Genomic DNA, 24,293 nt, shown 5'->3' with positions numbered 1-24,293 from the left:
TTTGAAAGCGTCATGTCAAGGCTCGTCTACAGTTTGCTCATGATCACTTGGAGGACTCTGAGACAGACTGGTTCAAGGTTCTCTGGTCTGATGAGACCAAGATCGAGATCTTTGGTGCCAACCACACACGTGACGTTTGGAGACTGGATGGCACTGCATACGACCCCAAGAATACATCCCTACAGTCAAGCATGGTGGTGGCAGCATCATGCTGTGGGGCTGTTTCTCAGCCAAGGGGCCTGGCCATCTGGTCCGCATCCATGGGAAGATGGATAGCACGGCCTACCTGGAGATTTTGGCCAAGAACCTCCGCTCCTCCATCAAGGATCTTAAGATGGGTCGTCATTTCATCTTCCAACAAGACAACGACCCAAAGCACACAGCCAAGAAAACCAAGGCCTGGTTCAAGAGGCAAAAAATCAAGGTGTTGGAGTGGCCTAGTCAGTCTCCTGACCTTAACCCAATTGAAAACTTGTGGAAGGAGCTCAAGATTAAAGTCCACATGAGACAACCAAAGAACCTAGATAACTTGAAGAAGATCTGCATGGAGGAGTGGGCCAAGATAACTCCAGAGACCTGTGCCGGCCTGATCAGGTCTTATAAAAGACGATTATTAGCTGTAATTGCAAACAAGGGTTATTCCACAAAATATTAAACCTAGGGGTTGAATAATAACTGACCCACACTTGTATGTTTAAAATTTATTAAAATTTAACTGAGCAACATAACTTTTTGGTTTGTAAGATTTATGCATCTGTTAATAAATCCTGCTCTTGTGTGAAGTTTGAAGGCTCTAACTTATTTGCATCTTATCAAACCTGCTAAATCTGCAGGGGGTTGAATACAACTTGTAGGCACTGTATCTCATGTCAGTAAGAAAAAAAAAAAAAAAAAAAAAGTATTGGCGGTCATTAAGGGGTTAACATACTAGATGAAGTGGACTATAGATAGTTTGCGAGCACACCGAGCCCTGAGCAATCATGAAACGTGCCAGAAAGAGTTGGCAGGAGTCACCTGGGAAGTAAAAAAAAAAAATGTAGACAGTGGCCTGGCATTACCTGCAGTAACTGCTTTATCCTTCTCAGGTTGTGTTGGTAGAGGACATTAGACTCCTGCAGGAATCGGCTGTATTGCTGATCTATCTCTCCCAGGAGATTGTGGAAAACCAGGGTTGCGTGAGATTCCTTGCTGGCAGCAAAACCCCTGCAGAATAACCAGCATGATTACAGAATATTGCATACACATATTTAATAATTATTTCACAGCTAGAGGTCATTTTTTATTTCCCAGACATGAAACTACAGACACGTTTATCTGGCAACGTACCACAGGACCGCTAATTACACAATAGCAGGAGGCCATGATGGATTTACTGACTGCGCTCAAACTATTAGCACAAATATACAATCACTATAAGAATTACTATGCAATTTACAACTTTTGAAATTATTCTGCCGTAAGCTCAAAGGACAACGAAATAGAAAAATAAGGTTCTGTTCACACAAGGAGCTTGCTGTAATTTGGGATTCATCATAAAACTCGCATTATATCTGTGTTAAAGGGGTTTTCTGGTTTCAGAAAAGTTCTGTCTCCAGGTGGAGTTTCATGTAGAAAGAAAAACTCTGCTTTACTCACCCACCCCGGGTCCATTAGTGTGGGCCTCCATCACTGTACTGGATTCTGTTTGCCTACGCTGCTAACTTCGTATCAAAAGTGCTGCAGCCAATCACTGAGCTCAGTGGCTTTACAGACACAATCACTGAGCATTGTGATTGACAGCAATTGAATGGCATGAGTGGCTGAGAGCCTCCGCAACTGGCAGCAGCGCTGTTAATCTGACATCAGCTCTGCAGACAAACAGAATCTGGGACAGTGGACATAGGTCAGCACTGGTCCCAGGGAATGCGAATAAAGCACAGTTTAAAATCAAACTGTACCAGGAACGGGGTTTTCTTAAACTGGAAACACATTATGTATAACCGGACGGTGACGTCTTCTTCTTTGCTGCCTGTCGCGGCTCCTGCGCAGGTGCACTGCTCTGCCCTGTTGAGGGCAGAGTAGAATACTGCAGTGCGCAGGCGCCGGACCTCTCCTGGCGCCTGCGCACTGCAGGACTCTGCTCTGCCCTCAACAGCGCAGAGCTGTGCGCCTGCGCAGGAGCCACGACAGGTAGCAAAGAAGAGGACGTCACCGTTAGAAGAAGGGAGGTGCCGGACCGCAACACCCATCGGACCAAGACCGGACCGCCCCTGGGTGAGTATGATAGAACTCCTTTTTCTTATCTTTCAGGTTACATCGGGGGCTTATCTACAGCATTACAGAATGCTGTAGATAAGCCCCTGATGGTGGTGGCGGCGAAAAATAGGTGACAGATTCCCTTTAATCTGATTGAGATGCTGTGGCATGACCTTAAAAGGGCTGTTCATGCTCGGAAACAATCCAATGTGGCTGAATTACAACAATTCTGCAAAGATGAGTAGGACAAAATTCGTCCAGAGCGTTTTGTGTTTACTTGTGTTACCGTTATCTAATATTTAAATTGGTTTGGTGATCTGAAACATTTAAGTGCAACAAACAATCAATGGAATAATCAGGAACACTTTCACACAAATATATATATATATATATATATATATATATATATATATATATATATCCCTTTTTATATAGCGCCAACGTATTCCACAGCGCTTAACAGTTCAATATATAGTGAGCTCAGGGTTGGTAGTGAATCACTGTAAATTTTGTTTAAAGTGTTGTGTTGATCTCAAGCACAAGTGCCACAAAAAAGAAATTTGGGTTTATGGGACTTGTACCTATAAGGAATACTAAGTAAAAAAGCTGACCATATAGCAGAATTTCGATACCTGACTACGATGCTTTAGATAATCTTCTACCTTCCAGCAGCATCTTTTCATGACGAGTGTGAAAGATGCCACCCGAAGAAAGGTATCAGTTGAAAAGTTGATCTGACTATTTGCAATATATCTACATCCCATCAATTGTAGTCCAGACCAGACCAAAGATGACAGGAGAAATTAATTGGCCTTTCCCCCCTCCCCCCACAAGTTATTATTATACCTTATGACTTTGCCATCCAAGAACAGAACCTTCAGAGACAACCCTAAAACAAATAGACGTCCAGAAACCGGGTATCGGAAATCGTTAATGTATGTCCAGCTTTATGTTGTCCCCCACTTTGTCATATTAAAATAAGGCCGAAGGTGGTAAGAAGATAGAAAAAATAATAATATATTCGCCTATTGATCCCCACAGTCTCCTCACTTACTCTCCTGGCGATATTAGTGACCACTGCAGCCAATCAGTGGCCCTTAGTGTTAGGAAGGTTTGGTATACCACTTTGCATCACCCATTCTACCCTTACATGGAGAAATGATAGGGCTCTGTATTAAACCCTTCAAGGGGTGGTCCAAAAGCCACAGAAATTTTCATTTGAAACCCTATGTATTTAGTGCCATAATGTAAATTAATTTTTAAGATGCTTACATTAAAAATTCCCTACCATTCCCCAAGTACACTAAAGGCCCCTTTACATTTAGCGATGCACCAGCGATCCCAACCACGATCCGACCCGGTCAGGATCGCTGGTGCATCGCTAAACAGTCGCTAGTGAGCTGCCACACAGGCAGACCTCACAGCGATGCAGCAGCGATATAGCGGACGATACTCACCTTTCAGACACGGCAATCCTGACATCCTCCCGTCCGCGTCTACGCGTCGCTCGTCGGCACCAGCAGGAAGCGCCTGACAAGAAATGGAGCTGCGCGATCAGCGATGGACAGCGGGGGAGCCGGTCGGAGGTATCACACATAGCGATATCGCTAGCAATATCGCTGCTGCGTCACAAAATCAGTGATGCTTTAGCGATATTGTTAGCGATATCGCTATGTGTAAAACCCCCTTTACTGCTATTGTATTTCTTTCCCCTACTTCCTGTGTGATTACACTTCACTTGAGAATCGCAATGCATGCTGAGATACTCAAATGAAGCGTCAACAGGCTGTGTTCACTGCCCCCTCTTTGTAACAAAGCGTCATCGGTGATGCCCATTTCAGGGGCTAGGCTAGCGTCTGTTGTGCACAATACGAGCGCGTGCTCTGTGTTGGCAGCTCAGATCAGTAGTAACGAGTTGGTAACACTGTCAGAGTGGGTATCAGATTACCCGGCGGCGTGCAGAGAACAGTGCCGCCCCCCGTAAGCATCATCATACAGGAAGTAATGGAAAAAATACAATAGCAGTTAGATAGTTGAAGAAAATTCTCCAAAGAAGCATTTTTAGTCCGTTACTGTAAGTACAAGAATTCTGCCTCATGTAGTCTCAATCAAGAGACGACTCCCACTAAATTGGAAAGAAACAAGAGAATGCTGGAGTCCAGATCTATCTAAAGCAGTGCAAAATTTTATTGACAAAAAACAGGCACATATAGAGTAACAGAACAATCATGATATTATAATAAAAAGGCAATAAATGAATGCCCGGAGCCCACTGAAACAGACAAATCAGCAACAAATAAATTTATCATGTGAAAAGCACTCAGGCCCTTTGTAAGGGAAATGACTTAGTGCAAGTAAAAAGTGCTAGGGAGTCTGCACTGAAAAGTTAATCCACAGAAGTATATTGCACTAGACTCTGGTAGTATGAATCTATAGTGCTGTGGCAACGAGTATGACCCCCACTGATATCTAATTCGCTGTGAACAATATAATCTGAAAATGCAGCATATCATAAGGGGGGCAATAAAACATCAAAATATTTAACTAGGGCCTATTTACATTCTAGCCACGCCCCCTGAGGAAGCAGTATTTTCACTGCGAAACACATGTTGGGGTGCACAAAACAGCGCTCTCTTTGCACCAGGACATGATGGGTATGTACACACACTGATATTGCTCTTCCCCTTCGTTTGGGTATCTGTGCAATAGATCTAACACATAGTGCTGAACCCTTTTTTTTTTTTTTTCCTCTGCCTGTATTGTACTGCACTCGCTACTGCGGGGACGCTGGTTCGGTGGTGATGTCTTATTGCCCCCCTTATGATATGCTGCATTTTCAGATTATATTGTTCACAGCGAATTAGATATCAGTGGGGGTCATACTCATTGCCACAGCACTATAGATTTATACTGCCAGAGTCTAGTGCAATATACTTCTGTGGATTAACTCTTTTCAGTGCAGATTCCCCAGCACTTTTTACTTGCACTAATTCATTTCCCTTACAAAGAGCCTGAGTGCTTTTCACATGATAACAAATTTGTTGCTGATTTGTCTGTTTCAGTGGGCTCCGGGCATTCATTTATTGCCTTATTATACTATCATGATTGTTCTGTTACTCTAGATCTGGACTCCAGCATTCTCTTGTTTCTTAGCAGTTAGATAGTGTAGATAGGAAAGGATGGGGAATTTTTAATGCACGTGTATTACAAAATAGTTTAGTTTATGACACTAAATAGATAGGGTTTTAGATGAAAATGTCTTTGGCCCTTTAATGACCTGTGATTTTACAGATTGGCGCAGTTATGTAGAACGGGCTCAGGAGCAGAGTCCACTTCACAGACTCTGTGCAGATTTTGTTATATAGCCTGTACCTGTGTCTAACAGCAGAGTACAGAGCTAGCTCCGATAGCTGCCGTTTAACCATTTAGATGCAGCTGTCAGTCTCAGAAAAGAACGACAATCCAATTTTTTTCCCCTAAAGCTAGGTTTTTTTTTCACAGTAATCATATTGACATTTCGGATCAAGTTGCCAAGCCATTTTTACTGCACAGTGAACACAGGAAGGAACAAAACTAAAATAGTGGCGTTTTTTCAACATGTAAGAAGGGATAGAAAAAAAAAAAAATACTAGAAAAAATAAATAAATAAATGACTGCTTTCTTCAACGACTAATTTAAAAATCCAATACGCAAAATTTTTGAGTGTCACACTTACCAGGTCAAATGGAGCACCCAGTATGCTACCTGCCTCTCTACACAATTTAGGTTCAGGCAGAAGTCACACTTCTAGTGGAGTGCTAGGTATTTTATGGGACCTAACCACTGTAGTGGTTTCTTCATCATAGGACAATGAGCTCATAGACCATGGCAGATGTTTTCCAACATCTGGATTTCCCCTTTAAATAGGTGCAGCTCTGTAGCCAACTGCAAATCCTTTCACTTTACGGCCCTTGTATTTCTAGGGCTGCAGTAAATCAAGAGGACAAAGTGTTTTTTCTTTGCTGTACTAACTACTGGCTACAGTCTGTTCTTTGCTTATATGTAACAAGAGCTTGGCACATAGAGATACAGTACTAAAACCAGGTCACATTCCTGCCCAATTACCGAGAGAGAAGAGGCAGCCAGGCGACAAGACACACAAAGTAGAATCCTGGGGCAATGCATGTGCGAGATATTTACTGAAAGGACTGGAGCAAGTAAAATGGACGCCAGAACTGGTTTACCATACATGGTGCACGCTTCTGGTTGCCCAGAATTATTCTTAGGCCTGTTTCACACTTCAGTTTTCTGGCGTCAGTCAAAATCGTCATCTTGATGGATCCGTCAAAAATAGTGAAAAACGGATGCAACGGATCAGTTAGAGAGATTATTTTTGGTGCCAGAAAGGCTATTGGGGTTAAATTACAGGAACACAATTGATTCCGGGCATGCTCTTTTGCAAAAAGCGGAATCAGACGACGGATCCGCTTTTTGACGGACAGCGACGGATCCGCTGCCCATAGGCGTCCATTCTAGCAGACGGACAGATCAGTCACTGTCCGCCTTTTCGACTTAGACAAAGTATGTTCCTAGGGATGTTTTTTCTGGCCGACGGACACCTATTTTCTGACGGATCCGTTGCACGACGGATGAAATGGAAGGCCATCCGTCACTAATACAAGTCTTTGGGGGAAAAAACGGATTCACAAGGCAAAACTGTCGGATCCGTTTTTTTCTGCTGACGACGGATTTTGACTGACACCAGAAAACTGAAGTGGAAACAGGCCTTAGAAAACACGGGAAGTAGATATGAGTGTAAACTGACAAAAGTAATAAAACAAGTGTACACTAAAACGCTTTAGCGGCTCCATCCAAACACCACCATCTTACCAATCTTGGCTCTCGATCCATGGTGCAAGAAACTGGCGGAGCTCCATAGGAAAGCTGTCACTGTAGAGCTGGTGCAGCTGCTCCAGGTATCTGGTGTCCAGCTGTTGTAACTGGTTCCATTGCGTCATCTTGTAGCACGGAGCTCTAGAAAAAGGGGGTGAGGAAAATGGATCAGGTCATCAAAACTGGAGAGCAAACTGTATCAGAAAGACAATGATGCCGCACAGCCACATAGTGACTATTTATGTGAAATTCCCCTCAGAAAGGCCTTTGTCAGCTACCCTTACACTTAAAAGGGTAGTTTTGACCACAACAGAGACAAATTAAAGGGGTTTACTAATCAGATATTGGTCATATTCGATTAGCAATGTCCGCAATCTCATACTAGATCAGCAACTAAAGGGAAAAGTGACAGCAACACTATGAAAATATGATGGCAATAAAATTGGCTACAATGAGTGTCAGCAAAAAATGGCACTGTGCTTGCTTCACATCACTGCCACTGTTCTCAGCAAATCAGTGATGGTCATAGCTGTCATCTCCTACCAACTGAACATTGGTGACGAATCCTAGAGACATTCCACTAATATCTTTGATGAGACAACTCCATTAAAGAAAGGTTTCATCCTCCTAAAAAGGCTACTATGGGGGAGATAAAAATATATTTAAAGAGTAACTGTTTTCAATTTTATTCCATAAATCAAATAGTACACGTGAAAATAGGAAACTTTGTAAGATATTTGATCAGGGAAATCCAGCTCCTCCTGGACTCAAATTTCCCTCTGAATTCAAGGGTAAAATCTGCAGTTCGTGAGATCGGACATTACAGTTGTTGCTGATATGTGCTCCTGAAACAGTTGCACTTTAAATCCACATGATGTTAAAAACTCCTATTCCTTTTATGCGATTTTGGAACTAGTCAATGTTATTTCAGGTCACAGCACTGATGCTGCTGCACCCTTACTTCTGGGACATCACTGATTGGGGGTGAGGCTCGTTTCTGGCCCCTTATGCAGGACCGCCCCCTGACCAAACTTAGTCGTGGGCTGAGAGTGTTATATGCTCCCCCTCTGCGGTCCTATACGGTGGTGGCTCACATGCCACATAAGAGGCGATGAGCAGCACAGAATGAGAAGGTGGTTGTACCATCATGGATTGTTTTGCACTCCTTTATAGCTATTATGCGACACCTCTTGGCTCTCTGCCCGCTTATCCTGCGCACCCGGCACACTCCTTGACATGTCACATACAGTTTGTGAAAGAGCTTGGAAAGTGTGCAGGGTAAGTAAGAAGGAAGGCATGATGTGTCACATAAAAGATGTAAGGCAGCAGGTGTACAAACACAGAACGAGCCAAGACAGTACCCATTCTCATTCTGCACTCCTTCTCAGCTCTTGTGTGACATTTGGGCCACAACTGAGGGACAGCAGAGAGAATGAGGGGAAACATCAAATACACAGCCAAAAATTATGCTTGGTTAGGGGGCTGGCTAGCATAAAGAACAAGAAGTAAGTCATGCCCCTGATCTGTGAGGTTGGAGCACTTAGAAATAGTTGTTGTGACATGAAGCAGTTATGAATTCATGAGAAGAGGCATGAGGCATTATAAGAACAGTCAAAGGAATAGGAGTAGTGATTAGAAAGCGTGTTAGCCACTGCTCGATACTCGCCCGTTACTCAATCGAGTATAGCGGGTTCTCGAGTCACTGGCCTGCATGTTTTGCGGCTGTTAGACAGCCAATACACATGCAAGTATTGCTCGCCATGCACGGTAATGCTGTATCCATGTTGACTACTGGCATTATTGTAACTGGCCGGCCGAATCACGTCATCGGGTTATATAGAAGACCTGGTGACACGATTCTCAGCACAATGTCCTCTGGAAGCCGTTCAGGGAGAGTTGTTATAAAAAGGGAGAGCTTAGATTAATGTCCACCTGCCCACCTCAAATACTATAAAGTTGCACCCTTTACTGTCTTTAAAGTGGCACTAAAGGGCATTTTAAAACATTTTTTTTTAAATCTATTAAATAATCTAAAAAATAATGAAGTAGGGTTCCCCCTATTTTTTGATAACCAACAAAGGTAAAGCAGACAGATGGGGGCCGATATCAGGCTGGAAAGGTCCCGGGTTATTGATCCCTCCACAACCAAGAAAATAACAGCCTGCAGCCTCACCAGAATTAGCACATCACATTAGATGCGCCAATTCTGGCACTTTGTCTGGATCTACCCAATTGCCTTGGTGTGTTGGCAACCGGGTTAAGAATTTTTGGGGTGGATTTCAGCTGTGTAGTGTCAGCTGGCATCAAGTTCAGGGGTTAGCAATGGAGAGATGTCTATCAGACACCCCGATTACTAGCCCGGTAAGTAAAAAATAAATAAATAAAAAAAAATAACACACAGAAAATATACGGTACTTTATTTGCATAAAGAGTTCCCCACACTACTAACTCCGGGTTAGTATGGGGTTGGGTAGTGAGGAAACTACTCATCAGAGCCGCTAGCTTCTCAATACCCGGCAACTGTGAATAACAGTCAGGCAAATTGCCAGAATGGATGCGCCAATTTTGGAGCAGCTGTGGGCTGGTGTTTTTAGGCTGGAAAGGGCGAAATAACCATGGACCTTCCCAGGCTGATGAGACCCCTGCTCTCTGCTTTACCTTTGCTAGTTATAAAAAAAAATGGAGGAAAACCTCATGGTTTGTTTTTTTTTAAGGGTATGTGCACACGCTGCTGATTCTGGTGCGGATCCGCAGCAGTTCCGCAGGCAGTGTACAGTATAATGTTATCCTATGGGTTTTCAAATCCGCAGTGCACATGCTGCGGATTTTTCCGTGCGGAAAAGCTGCGGTTTGAAATCCGCAGCATGTCAATTCTTTCTGCAGATTCCGCTGCGGTTTGACACCTATTCCATTGTCCAGGTGTCAAACCGCAAGGGAAAACCGCTGGCCAGTCCGTAGGAAAACCACAGGTCACATTTCCTGCGGTTTTACCTGCGGATCCGCCTGGAAATATCCGCAGGTGAATCCGCAGCGTGTGCATGCAGCCTTAAATTATTTAGTTCCCAGCAGCGACCTGGGAGTCAGGGATGTGTACAGAAGTCTTCCCCATGCTGTTCCCATTTTATTTGAATGCTGTAGCCATACATTTCAGCAATTTTCCTCTACCCCATCCCTCCTGTTAGGGTCCTCCGGGAAAATGCTAGTTTCCCATTGACTACCATTATACTTGAAGTCCGAATGTCCGACCTGCTCGATTCGAGTAGTGAGCTCTCCAGCATTTTAGTGCTTGCTCCTTGTAAATATACGAGCCTTTATTGTTTTTGACAGAATGTACCCCTATAAATTACAGATAGTGCCAACCAGGAAAATAAAGCATAGCCATATGTCACCTCCTTTCCAGTGCAAAGAAGTTTCAGGACATGGAAAGAAAACACCTCAGCCTACAGCTGCCTGGTATTACCATATGCTGGGTGCTGCATTGTACCTTGCAGATTAGTTCCTAATGGGTTTTTACACTCTTCTGTAAAATGCTTTCACTTTCCTTTATATATAGTCACAGATTCATACCAATGAAACCAGGTAGATGGGTAAAAACCACATATCTAACTTAATGAAACCCTTAATTACAATTGGCATTAACTAATTATTCATTTATATTGGCATACGGTAAAAGAATTAAAGCAGACTATGCTGCCATCTCTACATTAATGAGAAAAACCCACAACACAGAATGGCCGGCAATAATGCTGGGGTTGACTTTTTGTTTGAGCACCTTTTCCGCACACTTTGTGTTTCACTTCCTCACTGTTTGCAAGATCTGTTTGTGATAAAGAAATGTTCTTCTTTACACCCATGCAAGAAAGCTATAAACACTGTGCAGATCTATTTGATTTCTGACATTTGAGGATTTGCTACAATTGTATCCAGTGGAAGGTCACAGGGGTAGTTCAGGACACATTGATGGATCTATAAGATAGGTCTTCATTATCAGAAAGGGGTGACACTATTTTTGAATAGGAAAGATTAGGTGCAGTGCCCAGCAGTTGCCATGAAATATAAGGGGCTGCTGTGTTCCCCCTCCACTTGTATCCGGAAATCTAAAAAGCAGAAAACAGCTGATCACTGGTGGTGTCACGTGTCAGACCCACACTGACTACCCAGCAGAGCAAATAACGCTCTTCTTTTCTGGCGATTTCAATGAGACCCAACTAACAAGTTTGTGTACACACTTACACGCAAAGCTAATAAACTGGGCCGACTGATGCCATTTGAAGTAGATTGGTGTTCGTTCTCACAAAGAGATATATATATATATATATATATATATATATATATATATATATATATATATATATATATATATATATATATAGGAATGATATAGTATTTAGTGTGCAGTGATCAATGGGAGCTAGTGTAAGCTTTTTTTTTGCATGTTTAACAAAAATAATCTGAATACCCCAAGCAGTGGCACATGTGCCTACACGTCCACAATCTGGAGCCGCGGAACCAGCCTCTATACAAGAGCTGTGCATTCGCTTTGCCACATGGAATGTTCCTAAACATACACAATCCCAGGCAGACGTTTTGGAGGATATGGCATACTGATTTTGGTCACCGTCAACACGTATGATATACCTATACAAATATTCTCCTGCTTCCCCCACTCCCATTCCATCACAATGTGAATTGTGTATCTGATCCTCCCATAGATCCTCCCAGGCTGGTCTAGTAAACAAGGGGAGGACCAGGGCTATAAATGCAACCAGGCAAACGCCGCTGCTTTTCCATAGTGCACCCTGAGCCACTTATCCACAAGAAATTGCGACTATATTGATAGAAAGCAGCTTTTACTTTATTCAGCCAAAGTAACATCTAACAACAGACGGACGTAAACTGGTAGAAGCAAAGATCTGTTTATTCTCTTATGGCTCAAGATGAATAGGGACCCCACATTCAGACATAAGAGGCACAAGACTACAGCTTACCAGCAGCGTCCCGGACCCCAGCTGTGAGCCTTGGCGTGCACTTGCTGTCCAGTGAGTATGCTCAGGATGTGGTCATAGCAATAAGCGGAGAGGACAATGGCCTCAGCTGTGTGGCGTGCACAGCCTGGGTGTAGACAGAACAGAAAGCAGGGAGATGTGTGTTCCTGGTTCCAGATTTAACCAAGTTCAGAGGCTTCCAGTAAGAGGGAAGGAGGAGTCTACCAGTAATCCATGTACACATACATACTGAATGACAATGCAGCTCAGCTGGAAAATACAAATTACCGACACCAAATACCTAGACAGATTCCTTCTGTACTTTCAGGAAGAAGTAAAAAAAAAAAAAATACAAGGAGCACAAGCAAATGAACCACCTAACAGAGCAACGCACAGAACAAACTCCTTACATTATTCCTACACTTCCAAGTAGACGGGAAGACTCTAGGTCCAGACGTCTTTTCCTGCACTTCCCAATAGTAAGCCGACCACTGGAAACTGCTGCTCAGCCTGAACAGCAGAAAACTGACAACTGTAAGATACATAACAAATATGGAATATGGATTTAAGGAACATCCTTAAAACAAACACACACTTTTTTTTTACAACTCAAACAAAAGAAAAGAAGGGCATTTACAACAGCAGAAGCCCAGAGCTCATGGTCCGTAGTAGGATGGGACAATCCAGGGTAACACCAGTCACCATCATCTATAAATTACTGAAGAGATGTTTAAAGGGAACCCGTCGCCACATTTCTACATATGGAAGTAGCTGGATAGGCCCTTGTTCCCCAATACATTGACCCGGACCAGTGAACTTCTAGTCTGATTTGCATTACTCGGGACCGGGATGTCAGATCTCTACAAATATGTCATTTTTAATTGGGGATTAAGTGCCTATACACCTACTTCCACAAATAAAAGTACTTGCCCTTTAAGATACAACTACAATGTGTCCTACATCACAGAAAGCATGACGGGTGCTGAATTTGGGCACCTCTTATTTGAGTTCCAGGACTATCATGTAGACCATCACAAAAAATGTCACACAACTGTGATGCATTAAAAATCAAAGCTTTATCTAGGTAATCCAGTAGCAGAGACCAGGGCCCATCTTTAAAGAGAATCTGCCAGCAGGATTTCATCACCCCTGCCCTAAACTATTATCCACATATAGCGCTTTAAAAAGACAAGTCCATCAATAATGTGACATATCCAGCCCCTGCAGGATAATAGCGTTTTTTTTTCTGGTGACAGGTTCCTTTTTAAGAAAATGTGTCACCTGTTTGACACCCATTATTAATTAGATTAGCAAAGCACATACAGTGGGGGGAAAAAGTATTTAGTCAGCCCACCAATTGTGCAAGTTCTCCCACTTAAAAAGATGAGGGAGGCCTGTAATTGACATCATAGGTAGACCACAACTATGACAGTCAAAATGAGAAAACAAATCCAGAAAATTACCTCATCTGATTTGGCAAGATTTATTTTGCAGATTATGGTGGAAAATAAGAATTTGGTCATCTAAAAACATGCATAATTTCTGTCTCTCGCAGACCTGTAACTTCTTCTTTAAGAGGCTCCTCTGTCCTCCACTTATTACCTGTAGTAATGGCACCTTTGTGAACGTATTATCAGTATAAAAAACACCTGTCCACTACCTCAAACAGTGACACTCCAAACTCCACTATGGTGAAGACCAAAGTGCTGTCGAAGGACACCAGAAAATTGTAGCTTAGCAGCAGGCTGGGAAGACTGAATCTGCAATAGGCAAGCAGCTTGGTGTGATGAAATCAACTGTGGGAGCAATAATAAGAAAATGGGAGGCATACAAGACCACTGATAATCTCCCTCGATCTGGGGGAATAATCACAAGAACGGTGAGTAAAAATCCCAGAATTACACAAGGGACCTAGTGAGTGACCTGCATAGAGCTAGGACTAACAAAGGCTACCATCAGTAACACACTACGCCGCCAGGGACTCAGATCCTGCAGTGCCAGACGTGTCCCCCTGCTTAAGCCAGTACATGCCCGTCTGAAGTTTGCTAGAGAGCATTTGGATTATCCAGAAAAGTATTGGGAGAATGTCATATGGTCTGATGAAACCATCTACTGTTTGGTAGAAACAAAACTCATTGTGTTTGGAGGAGACAGAATGCTGAGTTGCATCCAAAGAACACCATACTTACTGTGAAGCATGGGGTGCAACAATATGCTTTGGGGCTGTTTCTCTGCAAAGGAACCAGGACGACTTATCCGTGTACATGAAAGAATGAATGGGGCCATGTATCAGTTTCATCCAGCCTAAGAGACTTACATTGAATCGGCTGTATAATTCTGTTTGAAAGTTTAAACTCAATCTCTGCCTACCTGGTCTCATTGTCCACCATCACGGATTTTCAAAACGCATGGTTAGGAGCAGGGCTGTGGAGTCGGAGCTCATTTTGGTGGAGTCGGAATAAAATGGTCCGACTCCTAAAATATATAATAAATTGGGTACAGTAGTTCAGTGCATAATGTGCTGAATATTTTTTCACAGGAATTTGGGAAAGTTATGAAATGTCCTATAAATGGCTGTTCTATTCCTGATCTAAGGCTACATTCACACACAGCGTTTTTGCTGCGTTTTTTGAGGATACGATTTTCAGCTGCAAAAGCAGATCAGTTTTTTAAAAAAAACACATCACCTGAAAGGTTTTTGAGCTCATAGATAATGTTTTCAATAGCAAAAGCAGATTAGAAATCTGCTCTATCTATCCATATCTGTCTATCCATATCTTATCTGTACCAAAAAGAATGAAAGCCGGGTAGCACACAGACTAACACTCCTAACACACAGACTAGCAGCATATTGTACAGTAGAGACAGAATTCAGCAAAGTGTTACTTAGGCGGCTGCTTGCAGTAGTTTTGATAAAATTACTATTTTTAATCAGCAGATTACCTTGCTGATGTCCTCCAAATTCATGAGCTCCGTATAACCCCGCCCCCACCACTGATTGGCAGATTTCTGTACAAAGTGCATAGTTAGAAAGCTGCCAAATCAGTGATGTGGTCGGAGTTATGTAGCACTCAGCATTCAGAGAGTTACTAGATCTGCAGCAGATAAAACAGTGATTTTATCAAAACTGCAACAAGCAGGAAAGCAAGTGTCACATTGCCATTGCTGGAATCAAGATCTCGGTCTCCAAATCATGCTGCTCAAAACCTGATGAAAGATTGCATTTAATACAGGGTCTTCTAAAGCTGGCCATACACACAAGTTTATGGTTGTTAGTTGAACAATGTTTCTGCTGACAGCCATCTTAGCCGACTCTCCCATACACAATAGCGCTCCCTCGACCAAGAGCGCTTGTGCTTTCTATGAGAAAACCACCAATTGATTTGCTGTCTGGAGGCTTAAAGGGAACCTGTCAGCAGGATTGTGCACAGTAACCTATACAGTGTCAGGTCGGTGCCATTACGCCGATTAAAATTATACCTTGGTTGATGAAATCTGTCTTGTGGTTGCTGTTTACTCTTTATTTTCAGTTAATGATATGCTTGTGCTCCGGGGGAGGGCTCTATGTGGTGCTCTGCTTACATATTCATCTGTGTGGCTTCTGAACGGTAGGTGCGGGATCAGTAATCTGACTCCTATTTTTCATACTGAATAACTTATTGATTGGAAAAAAAAATTACACTCATCATGCTGGCGCCTGCACTGTAGCAGGATCAAATCTATAATATCCATGTATTCATTTTATTTAGTTTTATACATTTCTTGAGGAAAAAAAAAAATCTTTCTAAAAATGGCATCGGCCGCGCCTGCACAGTAGCATAAATAGGAATACTGCAGATGCTACTGCGCAGGCGCCATTTTGCTAGAGGCAAAAAAAAAGTCTCCACCAAGATGATGCCGGCCGCGATTGAGTAGTAGCATTTATCTGACGTTGTTCATGCTGGTCTTGATGAGGGAGCGTGCTGGAGTCTCTAATGAATGGCAAATGCCTCAGTGCGTTGCACCAAAAATCTAGTCTAGTCAGGGGAAATTTGGCAACTCTGGCTTGCTCCTAAATTTTGTGACAATTTAAAGCTTTTATGACAGAATTCTGGAGTGCAAGCTTTGATGAATCAGGCACTTTGATAAATAAGAACCTAACCCAAACACAGGAGATCCCAGATTTCATTAAAAAATGGGAATTAGAACTAAACACAAAATTTCACCCAGAAGAAATTCATACAGTCTTCAAAAACATCCACTTCCTAACATCTTCAGTGAGATTCCAAGAACTTAATTACAAAATTATATCAACATGGTATAAAACACCTGACATATTGAATAAAATAGCTCAATCTCCCCTCTTTGCTGGAGGTGCACCAGAGAGAAGGGTTCTCCATCTCACATTTGGCTGGAATGCACAAAAATTAAAAGTTTCTGGGAGAAAACCTTAAACGTAGACATCCCATTAACGTCAAATTTCATTCTATTCAATCTGGATCCTTCAAATTTACACTTTAAAAAAGGCTCACTGATACCTCACCTGCTCAACGCAGCTAAAATAACTATCGCAAGACACTGGAAAGATGTAGAGACCCCCTACCTGCAAAGAATGGATAAAAGAATCCAACCAAATCGGTATATACGAGAAAATTAGACTTTCAGGATCTAAAAACTTAAAGACTCTAAATTCATGGACAATCTGGTTGAACGCCTCAGAGGATCACCAAATAAGCACATCCGGTAATCCTTCATTTCTGTCCCTCTACAAATTTCTTTTGTTATTCATTTTTTTTTCTTTACATATAGCTTGTTCCGTAATGTTCATGCCGTGATTTGAGCTTGATCTCCCAAATCGCTTAGTTAACCTCTATATTTTAAGCAGGATTTTCTGACTCCTTACCCTCCCCCTTTCCTTCCCATGTCCCTCCCCATCACTGCCCCTTGTTTTTTAAACTCTTCTTACAACCCTTTTGGTTCACAAATCCGCAGCCTTGTAGTGTTTTAGTTGTGGTTTATTACGATCGTTTTTTTAAATCTCATTCTTTTACTATTTCTTGAAAATGGAATATTCCTTTCCTGTTATATTATTGAAATTTTCTAAATAAAGAATATATACCGTATATACTCGTGTATAAGCCGAGATTTTCAGCCCATTTTTTTGGGCTGAAAGCCCCCCTCTCGACTTATACGCGAGTCATATACCGGGGGGTGGGCGGGGGAGTGGGGGTCAGAGACCATACTCACCTCTCCTGGCACTTCTCTGCAGCCCCTGCCGTCTGCTTCCTGCATTCAGCGGTCACGTGGTACCACTCATTAAACTCATGAATATGCGCATATTTATATATATATTGCCGCTGCAGAGAAGATCTGGCACTAGGAGGGGTGAGTATGCCGGGGGGGGGGGGGGGGGGGGAAGAGTGATATTCACCTGTCCCCGCCCCAAGCCGTGCACCACTGTGTCTCCGGGTCCTCCTGCCTTGACGGCAGAGGGCGCGATGACGTAGTTAGTGCGCGCCCTCTGCTGTCAATGCTGAGATCCAGGAGACACAGCGGTGCACGACTTGGAACGGGGACAGGTGAATATCGTCACTGCCAGGGGCTCAGGACACCGGCACCTAGCCCCCAGCGATGGAGAGGCGAGTATGTCTTTTTTTTTTTTTTTATTGCAGCAGCAAATAAGGGGTATTTATGGAGCATCTTATGGGGCAGCATATGGGGGGTATTTATGGGGCAGCATTAACCCTTGTGCAGCAGCATATAGGGGGTATTTATGGGGCAGCATTAACCCTTGTGCAGCAGCATATGGGGGGGGTTATCTATGGAGCATCTTGGACCACCATTTAACCCTAGGCTTATACGCGAGTCAATACGTTTTCACAGGTTTCTGTGGCAAAATTAGGGGGCGTGGGCTTATACACAGGTCAGCTTATACACAAGTATATGTGGTACAAAAGAAAAAAAAAAAAAAGAATCAGGCCCTTTGAGCGGAACAGTAAAGCAATGCTCTATTCAAGGTGTTTGTTCAAAGTGTTTACCGTTTTCCTCCCACCAATCAGATATTGATGACCTGCCTACGGACAATACAGTATGTTGAGAGCAGACAAACCCTTTAATAATGTGTAGCTCAGGGAGTAGGTCATTCAATCATTATTTTATGTTTCATGTTCTATGGTATGTATTTTGTATATGTTGCTCGCATTCCTAACTTCATGCATTTTGTTCCAAACCATATTAATCTTTTATGCAACAGAAGCAGAGGCTGAACCTGATTAATGGGGTTTTCCCATGGTTATAAAACTAGTAAAATTGCAAAAGTGCTTGTAAAGACAATCAACTTCACAGTTTACTGGTTATTAAAACTCCTGTATGCTCTGAAGAACAGAGGGATTTTTAATTCTATAGTTTACTTTTCGTTGCCTAGGTTTACCAACTACCTGTGCACTCCATCAGAAGTGGCTGGTTTCATAGACAAGGTGCGAGAGCTTGCAGGCTCTCAGCTATTGATGGATCTGGCCAGCTTCAGAGACCCCGCACTCCTCAAATGCTGCCAAAGCAAAACTGACAGCTAGCTGCACCCGAGAGCTCATTGTTCACGCCAGGAGCTCAGCCATGTCACCAGCCTGGTGGTCCTCGCTAATGATGCTCAAATGGCAGATAGTGATGGGGGTGGGGTGGGGCAGACATGTTTAATTTCATCTTGCCTGATCCGTTTTTGCAATTGATAATTCAGTAACTTATTCTTCTCTGTTCAGAGAAAAAAAAACTAAGACCGATTGTTTGTGACGAAGTCAGGAAAAATGGCTGTTGGTTATCGCATTAGCTCATATGAGCTAAGAAGATCACCAGTTTTTAGCTTGAGAAAAAAAATTGGCATGTAACATTTTTGTGCCATAAAACACAATCCCTAGCCAAGTCTTCCTTCCTTGGAAATTTTTCATTTCGGGAATTATGAGTGGTGAGATGTTCCAGTCTCTGAATAAAAAGCAGTGATCCCAATGCGTTCGAACAGGTGCTCGTCTGCACGACTGAGAGTAACATGCAGATCACCCAACGGCTACAGATGAAGTGTTCTGGCACCCATCCACGGCACCCATGGGCAGGAGCTACTGCCTAAAATGTGTTCAGAAAGGAGACATGCTAGTTAAATTGAACATATCAGCAGGATTGTGCACCATAACCTACACACAGTGTCAGGTCGGTGCCACTATACTGATTACATTGATACCTTGGTTGATGGAATCCGTCTTGTGGTTTTTGTTTATTCTTTATTTTCAGCTTTTAGTTAATGATATGCTCGTGCTCTGGGGTGGCCTGTGGGGGGGGGGGGGTCTTCATGTGGTGCTCTGATTAGGTCTTCATCTGTATGGGCTTATGATAAGTTACCGATTCCTCAGTGACCTACTCCCTATTGTACATAATGAATATAATAGTTAAAAAAATATATATCACATTCATCAGGCAGCGCCTGCACTGTAGAATGATACAGGGATAATATGCTTATTTTGGTTTTATTTAGACATAGTTTTGTTTAAGATTATTATTATTTTTTTTTTTTTAAACACAAAATAGCAGCAGTGCAGAAGCATCTATCATGTTCCGATAGATGTTACTGTGCAGGCGCCGGTTCCATTTTGCTTGAGAAAAAAAAAGTGGCTCCATCAAGATGGCGCCGTTGCTATCGGAATGATGGTACTGAGCCGTTTTTTTTTTTCTCTGCCAAATTGGTGTCGGCAGCGCCTGCGCAGTAGCATCTATCGCATTCAAATGGATGCTAGTGCCAGAAGGCCGCCATTTTGTTAAAAAAAAAAATTCTTAAAACTATATGTCCCCTGTATTATCCTCTGTATCATGCTACAGTGCAGGCGCCTGCTTGATGAATGCCATTTCATCAACCAAGGTATCATTTTAATCAGTATAACGGCGCCAAACTGACACGGTGTGAAAGGCTACTGTGCACAATTCTGCTGACAGGTTCCCTTTAAAATTGTGGTTGGGGGAAGGGAAAGTATAAATAAAGTAACTGTGCCAACATAACATTCATTAGTATCCTTTATAGCACAGTTTTTCTCTTGCTCTTCATTTTCCTGCCCAGGAAGGAGGGAGCCTTGCAAAACCACAAACACTAACAACAGATAGATTGTACTAGGGAAAGCTAAAATTTTGAGCTTCAGGCTATATGCATACGTTGCGGATTGTAAGCGTTTTTTCGCCGCGAAAACGCATACAAAACGCAACCCATTGAATTCAATAGCATTCTGCACATGCTGTGCTAATGCTGCGCATTTTTCCGCGGCGGAGTCGCATCGTGGAAAAATACGCAGCATGCTCATTCTTTGTGAGGAATCGTGGGGATTCCGCACACATAGGAATGCATTGATCCGCTTACTTTCCAAATGTGGCCATGCCCACCATGCTCAAAGTAAGGGGATCATGTGCGAATGGTACCCAAGGACTGGAGGAGAGGAGACTCTCCTTCAGGCCCTGAGCACCATATCCCCGTTAAAAAAAAGAATCAAAATAAAAAATTGTGATATTCTCACCTTCCGGCGGCCCCCGCAGCCTTCCCAGGCCTCAGCGATGCTCCCGGCAAGTCCCGTTCCCAGAGCTGCCTCGCAACAATGACCTGTTGACATAGCGGTCTCGCATAATGCTACGTCATCTGGGGTCATTGTCGCAAGGAATCGCTGGGAACGGGACTTGCCAGAAGAATCGCGAGGATTGGGAAGTCTGCGGGGGCCGCCGGAAGGCTAGTATCACGATTTTTCATTTTTTTTAAATTATTTTTAACATTATATCTTTTTACTACTGATGCGGCATAGGCAGCCTCAATAGTAAAAAGTTGGTCACACTAGTCAAACACTATGTTTGACAAGTGTGACCAACTTGTCAATCAGTTTTCCAAGCGATGTTACAGATCGCTTGGAAAACGCTAGCATTCTGCAAGCTAATTACGCTTGCAAAACGCTAGTTTTTCGCGGGAATTCCGCATGCGTATTTCCCGCGGCAGGGAGTTGCGGAATTGCCGCCGAAATTTCCACTGTAATTCCGAACGTGTGCACATAGCCTTAGGCCATGTGCACACGGTGCGGATCCTGCTGCGGATCAGCAGCGTTTCAGGATTTGCAGGTCCGCAGCAGATTTAGCTGCGTTGTACAGTACCATTGTTTTCAACGGTAAACTGAAAAACGCTGGGCACATGCTGCCGATTTTTCTGCGCGGATTTGCTGCATGTCAATTCTTTGTGCGGAATCCGCAGCGGTTTCACACCTTCTCCATTGTAGAGGTGTGAAACCGCAGGGCTAAACCGCAGGTCTTTTGACCTGGGAATTTACCTGCGGATTTTTCCAAATCCGGGCAGAAAAATCCGCAGGACCTCAAACTACGTGTGCACACAGCCTTAATGTGCAATAGCCTTGTCAGAGAGGAAGAGGGCAGGAACACGAATGACTATTAGATGGCGCAATCCTAAAAGCCAATATGGACCCTTTAACCCCTTCCCTAGCAACCAATTTTTGATTTTGCACTTTTTTTTTCCTTCCCCTTCTTTCAATGGCCATCATTTTTTTTTAATTTTTCTGCAAGCCATATCATGCCTTGTTTATTTGCAGAACAAAATGTAATTTTGAATGATGTCATGCATTAATTTTAACATTTAATGTACTGGAAGCCGGAAAGAAAAATTTCAAGTGTGAAGACATTTTTAAAAAATGCAATACCTCCATGAGTTTTTAGGTTTAACTTTTGTAACTGTATCGTACAAGTCAGTCCAATTACGGCGATAGCAAAACTTGTATTGATTATCTTTTCATTAAAAAAAACAAACAAATTTGTTTGCACCGCCATTTTCAAAACTCGTTTTTACTTTTTCATCAATTTAGCTGTGTAAGGGCTTGTTGCTTAAGCGATGATGTGACTGTTTCATTGATACCAATTTGGGTTGCATAAGACAGACTTTTTATTGTTTCTTTTGTTTTTTGTTTTTTTTGTTGTAGGGAGGAGCGGTGACCGGACAGTTTATTTATTTTACTCATTTATATAGCGCCATTAATTCCACAGCGCTTTACAAATATCACTGTCCCCCATGAGGCTCCCAATCTAAATTCCCCATCAGTATGTCTTTGGAAAGTGGGAAGAAACCGGAGAACCCAGAGGAAACCCACGCAAACATGGGGAGAACATACAAACTCCTTGCAGATGTTGTCCTCGGTTGGCTTTGAACTCAGGACCCGCTGCAGTTGTATTGTTTTTTTCTTCTTTTCTCACTATGGCAAATGCAGAACAAGTTCATTTTATATTTTGAATGGACTTTTAAAAAATGCGGCTGTAAATTTATAATGGGAGAAAATGGGGGTGACAAACTTTTTTTTAATGTAATATTTTTATTCTATTTTTTTTTTTTTTTACACTATTTTTTTGTCATTTTAGGGAACCTGAACGTGCAATCATCAGATTGCTTAAGCTATATACAGTAATACTGTTAAAATCAACATATACAGTGGGGGAAATACAGGGGTTGGACAAAATAATGGAAACACCTGGAAACATCAACAAAAGTTAGTTTAATATGGTGTAGGTCCACCTTTTGCGGCGATTACAGCCTCAATTCTTCGAGGTATGGATTCATACAAGGTGTGAATTGTTTCCAAAGGAATTGTAGCCCATTGTTCAGTTAAAACACCCTCCAGTTCTTTGAGCGACGATGGCGGCGGAAATCGACGTCTAACTCGAATCTCTAACTCGACCATAAATGCTCAATAATGTTGAGGTCTGGGGATTGTGGGGGCCAGATGAGATGCTCAACTTCATTAGAATGTTCCTCGTGCCATGCTTTAACGATTCTAGCTGTATGAATTGGTGCATTATCATCCTGAAAGATGGCATTCCCCTCCGGGAACAGTGCTTGAACCATAGGATGCACTTGGTCGCCCAAAATGCCTAAATAATCTCGGCTGTTAATTCTTCCATGAAGGGATATCATTGACCTGGCGGATCTCCACGAAATAGCACCACAGATCATCACAGAACCTCCACGATGTTTTACGGTTGGGAGGAGGCAGTCTGGATGGAATGCTTCTTTCGGCTGTCTCCAAACGTACACTCTGCCGGAGGCCAGAAATAGGGTAAACGATGATTCGTCTGAGAATATCACATGTTTCCACTGCTCGAGGGACCAATTCTGGAGGTTTCTACACCACTCTAAAGGCTTGGAAACATTTGTCATTGAGAGCAGCGGTTTTCGAATTGCAGCTCTTCCGTAGAATCCAGATTTGTGCAGCTCCCGACAAACAGTTTTCGTGGAAAATGGGTTCTGTAGGTGTTCATTGAGCTCAGCAGAGATTTTCAGAGCCGTTGTCTTTCGATCCTCTCTCACAATTCGCTTTAGAGTCCGACGGTCTCTCTCAGTCAACTTCGATTTTCGGCCGGACCTGTGCTTCGATGCAGACGTTTTTACTTCTCTTTCAAATGCAGTCTGTTATGAATGGGTCACCGAGGAGAAAAAAGCAAAACAAGCTAAGTCACAGAAAACCAGAGAGGTTGGTAACTATGCAGATTGCAGATCCCTGATCCTACCACACAACTAGCAGCAGCCGTGGAGCGTACCTACGATGTTCCTAGACACTTCGTCACAGCCGGAGGACTAAATAAGCCTGAAGTATGAAAAGGGGAAAACTAACTGCCCCAGAGCAGACCCCAAAGGAATAGATAGCCCCCACACATGTATTGACGGTGAAACAAGATGAAGGCACAAACACAGGCAGGAAAATAGGCTGAGCAAACGATGGGGCCCAAACTAACTAGAGAGGAAAGGAAAGACACTGTCTGCAACCTGCAAAAAATCCTACAAAAATAATGTCCCACACTTCTGATAGCAAAATTAACCCTGAAGTCACTAGACTTCTCCCACTATATCAGCACTCTGAAATATTCTGAGACAGAGCAAAAAGAGACCAAACTAGTAAGGGACAAAAAGCAAATTGGCAAAATACAGATAAGAGTGGAAATTCAGCACAGCCCCCAGCCGGCTGACCACACCAAAAAACTGAATAGACCAACAAAATCAAGTGTGAACATTAGCAGAAAAACTTAGCTTTAGATTACTGGAACAGAGCTGAAAACCAAGAGCTGACAAGCCAGAAGGAATCACCAGCAACTGAATAGGGCGTCGGCTGTCTTAAATCCAATCTGAGACTCCTGAGGTCCAATCGTCATCCTCATTCT

General features: G+C 42.8%; 1 protein-coding gene across 3 annotated transcripts in view; it reads right to left on the bottom strand.

The window, feature by feature from the left end:
* The window catches only part of STAT3 (signal transducer and activator of transcription 3), a 140,090-nt gene that overhangs the window by 79,801 nt on the left and 35,996 nt on the right, over positions 1 to 24,293 (bottom strand). For all 3 annotated transcript variants that reach the window (XM_073572340.1, XM_073572341.1, XM_073572339.1), the window contains 2 exons: positions 7,105 to 7,248; positions 1,059 to 1,203 (listed from right to left, as the gene is read on the bottom strand). In XM_073572340.1, coding sequence (XP_073428441.1) covers positions 1,059 to 1,203; positions 7,105 to 7,232 — 273 coding nt within the window. In that variant the 5' untranslated portion in view covers positions 7,233 to 7,248. Of the gene's footprint in view, positions 1 to 1,058; positions 1,204 to 7,104; positions 7,249 to 24,293 lie in introns of those variants that run through there.

Source organism: Dendrobates tinctorius, unplaced genomic scaffold (genome assembly GCF_039654945.1).
Source record: "Dendrobates tinctorius isolate UK_male_01 unplaced genomic scaffold, ASM3965494v1 ptg000032l, whole genome shotgun sequence".
Taxonomy (NCBI): Eukaryota; Metazoa; Chordata; class Amphibia; order Anura; family Dendrobatidae; genus Dendrobates; species Dendrobates tinctorius.
The sequence above is the reverse complement of the archived record's forward strand: the minus strand, read 5'-3'. Positions and strand labels throughout refer to the sequence as shown.